This window comes from Apteryx rowi, unplaced genomic scaffold (assembly GCF_003343035.1).
Source record: "Apteryx rowi isolate R43461 unplaced genomic scaffold, aptRow1 scaffold_59, whole genome shotgun sequence".
NCBI classification, from domain to species: domain Eukaryota; kingdom Metazoa; phylum Chordata; class Aves; order Apterygiformes; family Apterygidae; genus Apteryx; species Apteryx rowi.
The window spans coordinates 2329709-2341375 of NW_020450860.1; the positions used below are offsets into that span (position 1 = coordinate 2329709).

General features: G+C 48.4%; 1 protein-coding gene across 1 annotated transcript in view; it reads right to left on the bottom strand.

Annotated features, from left to right (window-relative positions):
• ATP11C (ATPase phospholipid transporting 11C) overlaps window positions 1-8702 on the bottom strand; it is a gene marked incomplete at its 5' end in the record, with an annotated part of 47453 nt that extends 38751 nt beyond the window's left edge. Inside the window, 4 exons of the mRNA XM_026082721.1 lie at window positions 589-696; window positions 1735-1815; window positions 6097-6186; window positions 8577-8702. Of these exons, the coding sequence (XP_025938506.1) occupies window positions 589-696; window positions 1735-1815; window positions 6097-6186; window positions 8577-8702 (405 nt within the window). The remainder of the gene's footprint in view (window positions 1-588; window positions 697-1734; window positions 1816-6096; window positions 6187-8576) is intronic.
• Window positions 8703-11667: the final 2965 nt, after the last annotated feature.

An 11667-nucleotide genomic window follows, 5' to 3' on the forward strand; every position in this document is an offset into this window, starting at 1 on the left:
CGCCGGTTGCTTTGCCGTGCAGGTACCTGAGCATCACACCGGAGCCYGACAGGTCGAGCCACGATGGGCGGCGTGATGCATTTATTGTTTATTCTCTGCAAAATCCCAATGAAGACGACTCAGCACTGAAGTGTGGGGTGACAAATTAACGTCAAAGCTGGCGTACTTTTTTGGTGTCCTTGGGAGGGTTGGAAACAGAAAAGGACTGCCTGTCCCAGATAAATGCGCACGATGACAGATCTGTCATTTGGCAGCCCCGGTACGGCTTTTGCACGACAGCCCTTCAAAGGTGCTCAAACAAAGGGCGCTTGGGCTGCTACCGCGAAGGGGTCTCGAGCTCCTCGGGCGAAGGCAGGAGACCAGCGCAGTTCAGCGAGACCGCCGAGCCGAGCCAAGCGCAGGGCCCCCTTACCCGGGCGTGCCACCGCCTCCTCCTGAACTGCCTTTGGCAGCCCTCACACCCAACTGCACCCAGATTTAGGGGGAAAAAAAAAAACCCAACAACAACAAAACCACCCCCCCCCCACATCCTAATTTTCCCATTGGTTTCAGTGATAACTACACCCGAATTCTCAATTAAAATATTACCTTGATTTTTTCACTCTCTTTCTGCACTTGCTTTGCGTTTTCAACAATGAAGACGTTACTTTTGTTTACTTCGTTGTCAGCTCTGTGTCTCAGCCAGTCCTCGTATCCCTAGGCACACAAATACAGGCAACGCAAACTCGTAACAAAGCAGGTAAACTACTGAAACAAGATGAGTGTGGATGGASAGAAAGGAAGAAAAGAAAAATGAATAAATTAAACAGTCCTCAGAACTCCTTCATGCCTGACAAAAACATCGAGAGTAGCTCAGACTGAATCGATTTATTTWAAAAAAAGTACATATTTGACAGATTCAGAACAGATTAAAATAACACACAATAACACATGCATTGCATGCAATGAGCAGCTAAATTACTGCAGCATGCTTTTATTAMTCTCAGTGCTGGCAAGAATAGGATTATAGTGTAAATAATATGCTTAGTGCCCTGTGACTCCTTCCCAAGGTAAAGCAGGACAAGACTCTTTAGTCTTCACTAAAAGAATAAAACATTCATATTTGAAGCAGACGGATTTTGCTCTAGCTCTCCTTTTCTGGCCCCTGCAGAAGAAACTTGTTTTATTATTTAATACTTCTGTAGAAGAAATTTCAAGCGGCACATGCGCACATGACAGGAGGAAAAAGGTCTTTTATCACAGCAAGAAGAAGAGGACTATGTATTTTCAGGACTATCTAGATGTTTGAATGGAACCTGTCCTTTTCATTTACCAACAAGAGAGCGCGGCGCAGGCTATATTTGGAGCATGTCTCTGTATTCTGCAAAGGCTCAGAGAACACATCTAAAAGGAGAAGAAACAAATTCCAGTAAAGCCAGAACTAGAGAGCTAGCTAGAGCAGTAACCTTAATAACCATCGGTTTGCTTTCAACAATATGTATAGATAGCATTTTATACTGTCAAAATAAAATAGAGATCTATGCTCATATTCGACATGCAGGCCCTCCAGAAAAGCACCGATGCGCGTCTGATGTTCTGAGAAGCGGTTATCAAGGTCACCAGCTCATTTTGGCAATCGCTGAATATGTTCAAATACATGCCAAACCCATTATTTTTTCCCATTCTATAGCCCCAAGAACACAGGAAACCTTCCCGCAGGAAGTAAGCTTTCTCTCCCCGAAGGGACCCTACTACCTGCTTGATGGCTGTGACAGTGATCACAAAGAAAAGGGGAAGTCCACTGGTCACCGGACTGGTTGGGGTATCCACTATGACCTGCATAGAAARGAAAAGAAAATTAAATAAATGAAATGGTGACAGCCTGTTCTCAGGCAGCAGAAGAAACAAAAGCTCTGGCAACGGGAGGCGGAAGAGAGCTCCGTACGCTTGGTGATGTGTGCCGGGCTCGGGAGGGAAGGGGCGCCCGCGAGCGACAGGCAYGCGTGCCCAAGGAATGCCTTCCCCGCCTCCAAGGGGACGATCCCGCCGGACGGCCGCAGGAACGCCAAGCGGATGGGGAACCGGCCCGAGAGGGAGTCGGGCTGAAGCTCGCTCAGCTCCGTGTCGAGCTGGGAGCGCTCCTGTACCAAACCAGGCACAAACAGAGGTTTACTAAGGTTATCAGGGCACGTGTTTTACCAGGCGCRAGCTAGTAAAATGGGTTTAAACAACTTCTGACTTACCTGGCCCAGACCTCAGGTGGGAAAAAAGCCTATAGGAAGCAGTGTAAAAACCTAAGCTTGGCCCAGCACTAGCGGGAAGAGCAGCCTGGAGGAGCGGGCTTCCCGGGACGGCGACGAGAGCGGAGCGGGCAGCCCTGCCACCCCGCAGCACGGCCACAGCGGCGGCAGCACCGTCGCCTCCCGCGCCGCCGGCGCAGCCGAGACGGCACCGAAGGCCACTCCCGACGCGCGGAGGTTAAAAACAACATACATCAGCCCCAGATAGCCACGAGCTGCATTTCAGAAGGGAACATGAATATTCAAGTGAAGCACAGAAATTAACTTTTTGCCTTCGAGGCCTGAAATTCAGAGTTGGGAGTGCCACTTAAGCACTCTGCAGAGACTATTAGCAGGGCCTTCAGGGCTGTCGTTAGGGTCCTTCCAGTTAGACGCGGTGCCGCAGTCACGCCGCGGGCCAGCGCTGCGGCACAGAGCAGCCCTGGCAGAGCGCCGGGGTCTTTACTTAAACCTTCGGGGCGTGGGAAACGGCTCTTTTGACGGTATCATGGCTCGGCCCAAAGAGGAAGAGCAGGTCCGTAATTAGGAAGGAGCAGCGTAAATGAGGAAACGCTGCAGCCTGAGCCACGCTGATGGGACTCATCATGGACGTGCTCACCTCCCATGGTGGTGATGCGAGGAGCCCTTCGCCTCCTGGGCTGGCCGGGACGAAGACCCCCCCGCAGGGTCCGCGCTGGGACGGGGACACGTTTTATGGCTTCCCCAACACCTAGAGCAACGCTTCCAGCAGCACCTCAAAATACTGTGCAAATTCCCAAAGCAACCTCGGGCAGACCCAGAGCCCAGGGGAAAACCTCAGGTGCACTCTTCACACGGGCGCAGCCAAATTGGCTGTTTTTCCTGCTGCCACCCCCCCGGGACGGTGGGAGCACAGAGGCAGATGYGGAGGGCTGCAGAAGCAAGGCCGGGGAAGCTCACCAGAAGTGCTCTGTGTTCCCACAAAGCAACTTTGTCTTGCTCCATTTATCTGCGTTTCGCTAGCACTCTCACAAAACAAGAGAATCTGTATTTATTGTTTTAAGCTGTCTGTAAAAAGCACAAAGCTGTTCTCATCTGTTGGGAGGAAGCTACTTGGAAATTTTTAACTCTTTGAAATAGCTGTACTTTGCAATTTTACCCTGCAGTATTGGACCCAGACAGAGAASAGATTCGAAAGATACTAAGAGGGGAACAGAAACATCACAGAAGTAGCCAGGTAAGTGATACGAGTTTAGGGTGAGGGTAAACCAAGAGATAAAACACAACAAGTATTTCCAGGAGCACAAACTCCTGGTTCACGCTAATGGATCTGAAATGTTTACTGTGCTGGTTGTATGGACACAACACACAAAGCACGTTATGCCCAGATGGCCACACATCAAAGCTAAAACTGAGGCATAGGCCAAGTCAACCCAAACCCATCTTGCAAAACTGTGCAGATCTTGCAAATACAATAGGAATTTTTGCTTTTAACTAAGAAGGGCAAGCAAGAGAGCAGAGATATTTATGCTATGCTTCCTGACATTCCCACAGCTACCCAACAGGACTGTTTCCCACATTGGACAAGATCCAGCTGTGAATATATATTTATTCAAGCAAACAGTATGATTTCTGTCTGTACAAATGCTATATTATAGATGTATGAATACAAATAGTAGATAATGTACACAGAATAACTCATTTACATACTTGGAGACTGTTGCTGTATTCCTTACACATCCCATGGCTCAATACTGGTCTTCTCCCCTTCCCCATTCATGGAAAGCAAAGGGACACATGAACAACATCCCAGAACAAAGACTCCTTTGAAGTTATTTTCAAGATGTTTTAGGACTTCAACAGCTTAATTTGGATCCACTTAAAAGTGGCAAAACCCTTCCGTTATTAACAGTTTCCTCCTAATTCACTGTTTACAAAACTGAAGACCATAGTCCAGAAACCATCTTTACCAACCAAAAGGAACATTTTCCATTTCTGGCACCTCCTACATTAGCTTATTGCTGTCAAGTTAGTCTCTCTAAAAACACACGCTGACTACACTTATTCGAAGCCACCCTTTCCTCCAGAAGTTTATTCACAGTTACCTTTAAGTGTTGCAACAGATGAATCAGTTACTCATATCCCTGTTAGTATATTACTTAATATTTTATGTTTAATGCATGTACTTTCTCTTCCTCTCTAAAAGGAGAGCTGAATAGCACGTAGTTTGATGACGGACTTCAGGGGCAGGCAGACCGGCTTCACCAGACAGTTGCTGGCAGGGCTCTTGGTGGAGCGTGCTGCTTGCTTAGGAAGCTCCATGCTACAGAGACCTGCTACCAAGTGCTGTGATACTTCACTTGTAATGAAGCACTTAGGGTAATTCTATTAATTTAAAGTAATTAAAAGATAAACACCAACACTTAGCTATAGATGCCATTTATCACGGTAAACCCTTGATATTTTAAGTTAATGGAATTACCTGAAATGCTTAAAGATAAGCGAAGTCTCCAGCAGTTCCAGAAGGAAGAGTGCCTGGGAGCTGCCCGTTACTCTACAGGGTAGCAAATGTGCTAGTGCTGTCAGGTTGGTTGGTTGGGTTTTGGCTTTTATCTCTAATGGAGCATGTGGGTTGCTTCCTTGTTTTAGAGGTGACCACAGCCCACAAAACAAACAAGAAAGGACAGGGCTCTCTGCTCACCTGCATACGCCTACGTCTAAAATGGGTAGCAGCTAAACTGCAATGAGTTGTTCAAGCACAATCGAGAATATCCCTTGTTCTTCATGTCCAGAGGGTCAACAGAGCAAAGGTAGTACTGTGCCACTACACAACCAGCTACACAAAAAGGACATCCCAACTCCAGGGCATTGCCTCGGTACAAGGCAAATTACAAACGCATTCTGACAAAGTGGAACAACGCCAGCGAAATCAAGTGATGGATGGGAGCCAGCTGCTGCCGGGGAACATCGGCCTCTCACGTAATACCGCCATTAGGAACCATCCTCCACGGTTATGTTGGGATCACCTATTTCTGCAGCAGCCCCTGGGATAGTCGTAAACCCTAATCCTTTACTACAAGGATAAAAACTTGCAGGCATCCATCCTTCAAACATGCAGGCTAGAACAAAATGATACCCCAAGATCCGAGTCAACAAAATCCCAGAGAATCCCCTTGGTGATTCTCCCAAACTTCTTTCCCATCCCTTCCCCCAAATATATTCGGGCAGCCTGCTTTTCTTTCAGTTGACAGAATAGAAAAACAAGTATTCAGGTTTGCCCAGGACTTGTCCCTTATCCCAYGACACAAAGCAGAGCAGACAATGTTTATTTGTATATATAGTTTGCTATTTCACCCATGTAAAATAACTTCCTGAAACTCCATATTCCCAAAGCTCACGTTATGAGCTCATCTGAGTTTCACTGCAGACAACCTGTCTTTCCTGCTTGCCTTGACACTTACTACAACTAAGACTTAACAGACATCATACAACTTGTGAAAATGCATACTGTTTTACAGCAGAAGTAACAAAGCAGCTCAAGTTGGATCTTAATTCTGCAGCACTCATATTTCCCCTGCTTGACTGGTCTTAATGGGGTTTAAGTGTTAAGAAGGCTTTAAAATTGCTTCAGCAGTCATTCGAATGTGGTCTTGGGCCCAAACATTTTAATTGTTATTACAACTTGAATTGTGTGCCAGAATTATAATACWGCTTCCAATAAAAAACTAACAAACAAAAAAACCACTTACAAGCACCAGGAGAATCAGTTTTAAATATCAGTTCTTTTTCAAGCTGTGCTTAAAAATCAGCATTTAAAGAAAAAACCCTTGGCACCAATCTCAGTGTAAAAACCTCTTACCTGCACAAGGAAGATAATAAGGAAGTAGAAGTTGGCAATTCTCCTGAACTGTTCAAAAAGGTTCTTCGGGAGGAAGTTCCAGATCGTATACTGCGGGAGGAGAGAGAAACGGGACAGCTTTTGTGCTGCAGCTTTCCAGATGTCAATACAAACAGGTCAAGACAGAAAGCACGGACTGTATCTACAGACCTGTGCAGAACAGGGAATGAGCTTTCATCTTAAAAAAGGCAAACTGCTGTACCAGATAAATGAATTCCCATTATAATTTCACTGAAGTTGCAGGCAGAGGTGGAGCCCGCAGTGGCCAGGTCCCTACCACCGCCGGCAGGGACTCCCGGGGGTGATTCCCTGGTGTTTTTGATTAATGGATGGCTGTTAATATTAGCAGACTTCTGCAGATCACCGGCTCTGCTGCCTGGAGCCGCGGAGCCGGGGAACCGCYGCGCGCCCCGCGGTTTTGCAGACCAGCTGCTGCTGATTTACTGCAGCCGCAGAGGTCGGCTGGTCACAGCCTGCAAACCGGCACGGCGCCAGGCTACTTATTAAAACAGCCTTTCGGTGTTTTAAGCACCATCTATTGCTGCAACACGTGTATGCCAGAGGGTCGTGCAGTGACAGGCGATTTCACGAAYGGGCTTCATAGGATGTCACGGTCTGCTTAATTAGAAGTTGCCTGACTAATTCCTCGACGATGCAGACCTTATGCGGTGAGGTGCGCCACAGCTACCCGTGCGAGCAGCTCGTGGGCCCTGCAGGCAAAGGTCCAGGTGACYGCTCTTAAAACTTCAGCGTGATGCACCTATATGCTAAGGTGCAACCTAGCTCCTGTTTAAACTTCCAACAACACACTTCCAGTCTTGGCTCTCTCCGCTGGTTCATGAAACAGCTGAAAGTGGGCCAAAAAAATTTCACCAAAATTCTTATTTTGTCAAAATAGGCCAAGCCACACAGGTGGAGAAGGGGAAGGATAACAGAGATAAGAACAACAGTATTTGTTTCAGCAATCAGCTTTTAGATAGGCATTTGGAGAAACATGACTTAATGAAGAGGTAACATACATTGATGGGAATTTAACAACAGCATGGAAAACAGTGGGTCTAATATTTGATCTTTCAGTGTGCCTTGAATAAAGAATAATGAATTGCAAAGACTCAAGACCAATGTCCACCTGATTAAAAAAAAAAAAAAGACAACTGGGCAGGCAGGAGAAAGTCCATGCTTAGCAAAAATAAATGGACACAAAAGAACAAGGACACAACATTCAGAAATAATCAAAGACGACTGAGAAAACTAGCGCTAAAACAAACCAAGGCACAGGAAGCTGCTCTCTGAAGGACACATCTCATGTCAGGGAAGCATCAGTGGGAATGCTACATAGTTTAAAAGTGTTTAGACTTAAAACTTTTCCTGATATAAATGCATTCAGCATAGGGACATGAAAAGCAGCAAGATCCAAGTTTAAAAAAATTTTTTACAGCTCAAGTATAGTAGAACTGAAGCCTCACTGGGTGCTGAGCATCATGAACCACAAGTAATGCAAYGTGTATCCAGCTGTGTTGACACTATTTGATGCCACTTGTTTGATGTTTTACTGAAATTTTTTTCAAGTCTTTTGAAATAACTTCACGAATGTCAAGGAAAAAGCTAAACACAAGGTAGACAGGTGTCACACAGTTTTCCTACAATAAACAAAAGCTAYGTTACTACAATACGAATGTTTTCCTTCTCATCCAAAGGGATAAACAGAACATGGTTATTTTTGTCCTATTTGAAGGGAGAGGAAAAAAAAAAAAGCACAGAATGAGAATAGTAGAATCACATTTATCTGTCAATTTATAAAATAATCCCCACTTCCTTTCCCAAGTCTAAGCTGCTGTCATGTCATATGCTCTACTATACTTAACCTTCCCTTTCTTCAAAGGGGAATACCAGAAAGTACAAAGAACAACATTGCCATGTGCTTTGCTGTCCTCTAGCACAGAGGAACTCGTACACATCCTCACTAGGATGAGTGGGAAGGAAAAAAAGTGAGCAGAAAAACTGGCGTATCGGTGGGAGATACGCTTTGGGCTGCATCACATGGACTGTAGTTTAAGCCCTCAAGAGGTGCAGAGAGTTTCAGCACGCCCACTAGCAACGTCTGCCTCGGGCTGATGCAAYGCCGCTTCACTCGCGGGCCTTTCGCGAGCCTCAGCCCAGCTTTGCGCCAGGCTGGTCCAGGCTGCCCCCGGCTCCGCGAGGGCAGGCACCCAGGGCGAAGGGGCTGGTTAACGCTCCGGCTGCGCGGATGGCTCCATGGCTGCCACTTGCAAAGGGAGATTTTAATTACTCAAGGACGGACTTAAAAAGGTTTAAATTTCAAAAAAAAAAAAAAAAAAAAATACATGATTTACAGCAAGATGAGGCTGAAGTACCTGCATAGGGAACATGCAAACCATGATTAAGTAGCAACACCACCTGTACTAACAGAGCAAACTCACCTTGGATGAGACGATCCTGTTATCGCAGAACTTCTGTGCAACGTACGCATCCGTTTCCGAAACCGGACGGTGCCCAACCACCACGGTGCGTGTACCAACTCGCTTCTCTTCCCCAGCACACTGCCAGAGACAAGCAGGGAAGGCAAATTAAGCTTCTAGCCCCCCACCAGTCTACGTATGGGTATTCACTGTTTCCGACGTCGAGTGAGTCATTTTGTTGGTGGGACATAAGGCAGGCTGAGCCCTCAAGGGTTCGCTTCTCCGCCCCAGCAAAAGAGGACAGAGCGGAYGGGACGCACGTAAGGTCATTTAGCAAAACCCTGGCAGAGCCGAGACCAGAACCGGGGTCCCACGCGGCCGCCGCCGCAACCCCGGCCCCGCGGCGCTCGGCTCCCTGTCCCGCGTGGCAAGGGAGAGGTCGTAGCAGGGGGTCACCGCTATCCTGGTCCACCGCAAGCACCCTTCCGTGCCCGGGAAGCGCAGTGGTTTTAGCAACATCTGCTGTTGCCTGAGGCCTCCCAGAGCAGTGGAGGAGCTCCCGTCTGTCACGGGTCCCAAGAACATCTGCCAGCAAGAAACCTCTCCACCTTGTGCTTCAAGAGGGAAGGCACCTTGGGGGTCTCTCCGTACAGACCATCTCAAACTGCTGACACGGGAGCATATTTACACAGATCCTGAAACTTCCACAGCCCGTGACTAAAGTCCTTTTAATTTCAGTTTTGGTTTTCGCAAGTTTCCCTTTTAATCTTCAGTTACCCCASGAGGGTGCAGCCACGTCAGTGCCTACAACAGCAACTCCTTCCCGGATACCCGCGCTTGCAAGCTGTGCCCATGAGCTCTGCAATTTTTCCATCTTAAAGAAGGGTAGCATACCTTTATCAAGTATTTGCAATCATTAGGGATATACTTATCTTCTAAGTACCTCTTCTTATTTCCTATTCCTGGCCTGGAGACACCCACTTACAGACATCAAACCTTTTCTTGTGCCAGTATTTACTGGCAGAAACAATTTTAGCCCCAGGTTTCTATGGCGGCTTCATAATTTATACCAGGATCCCAGAGAAGACAGTGGAAATAGCACCTTTCTTTATGCTTGTTTTCCTGTCAAACCTTCAAGTCTAACTGAAATATCTTACAACGTCATTTATGCATGCAGACCCAGGATTAAATTTTAAAAGGCATACTTCTGCTATGTTTAAATCTAAAATAAAAACAAGAAATAGAGAAGATCACATCAAACTTACTGCATGGAAAGCTTATTTTAAAATAAAAAGCCYGCATTTCAGCTTTTATACAAATGCCAGTTATGTTAACAGAATGTCGGGAGAACTGATTACTTTTCCTCTTAAACGGCCGAGCACTTAAGCCTAACCTGCTCCCCCGTGAACGGGCAGCGGGACACAACGGCGGCTGGCAGGCTCGGAGGGAGGCTCCGGAAAGGCGGCTCTGCAGGAGCCAGGGCGAGCCGCAGCGGGGAAAAACACCGCAGTGCTCGGAGAGACACCGAGGGRCGGTGGGGACGCCCCCGAGTAACTTCTTCACGGCTCTGACGCTTCTTACAGGCTGGGACAGGGCGATCCGGCTGCCTGGCGCTGCCTGCCTGCTGCGCTCTCCCCTGCGCGACCCCCTCCCGCGCCCGTCCCCACGTTCCCGCGATCCTCCCTTCCCCGTGCAGCCTCCTTGCACCGCCGAGACGCGGTCCAGACGGCTGCGGGGATGCAACAGAGGKTTTGCACAGCTCAGCGCAGGGCAGCCGGGAGGGGGACGGCTACTCGCCGCTTCCCCGGCTGCAGGAGCTAGGGATTACCAAAAGAGATCACCAGGCAACCGGTTTGAAAACAAACAAAAGGAAGTATGCCCCATTCAGCCGGGCCGCTCGGCGTCGCTTCCACGAAGGCCAGGCGCAGAAGCGGATTAAAAAAGAAGCTAGAGGCGTTCGGAGAAGGCCCGTGGCTATGACACAGCGTTCCAGATGCAACACAGCCCCGCGAGGCCGACCGGGGGAGCCCGCGGAGGAAGCAATGCTGTTTGTGCTTCTTGTTCTTTGCCTGAGCAAACGCTCACTAAGGGCTGCAGTTGGAGCCGGCTTACAGCGCCGGGCAGACCTCAGCCCTGCTCAAGCACAGCGGTTCCCATGTTCCTAGGAAGAGGCGTGCATGGAGCAGGGATGCACACGGCAGCCCAAAACCGAGCTCTGAAACCTCCGGAAATCAGAGACACACGCACCCRCCAGCAAAGTTCACGCTCCAAGAGCTGCTCCTGCGTTCGGAGGCTTCACTCCGCACTTCCCAGCCGCTCCGGGTGGTGGTACCGCTCTTACCTCGCTCTCCACAAGCTTGCTCCCTTCTGCATCCCCTGCTCCTCTGCTCCTCATGCTTCGCCCTAGCCAGCCCGGGTCGTCCTTCCGCGCCTTCTCCTGCTGTTGAGCCACCCACTCTTGCGCTGCTGTTATCTGGGCCACGCTTTGCTCCTTTGACGGCTTTGAGCAAACAGGATCCACACGTGCAACTCCCAGCACGTCTCAGGGAAACCACTGCTGTCCAGCACGACAGCTCAGTTGTCTGCAGATGCTCCCGAAGAATCCCATTTTAACGGTGAGACTGCACAAAACCCCCTCACCTGCCCCGCAAGCCCTGCAGCGGCTACACCCGCCACCAGGTCACGACGCACAACGAGTCATTGGGAGTTTTGCTTTTCTTGTTTGCTTGTTTTTTTCTAAGCAGAATGAGATGTCACRTATGAATGATAACCTGTCGTCACAGTGTCACAGGGGCTTAACGACAGCCCCTTTACTCAACGGCAGTCAGAGGAAAGATAAGGGAATAACAGGAAGGAAAGTATTTATAGCCTGTCAGATCCAGGTCAGGCAAGGAAAGAATTTCTGTCCTCCCAGTTAAAATAGACCCGATGCATTCTCGCCTTCACATGCGCACGCTGAACTGCCAAACAAGGAACAAAACTCACGTGGAAATGAGTTGATCTGGACACGAAAACCCATCTCGAAGCTCGCTGATGCAGGACACTGAAGGCAGGAGTTGTACTGAGTTAGGGTTCAAACAAGGTGGTCCACAGACGGGCTCTAGAAGTCTCA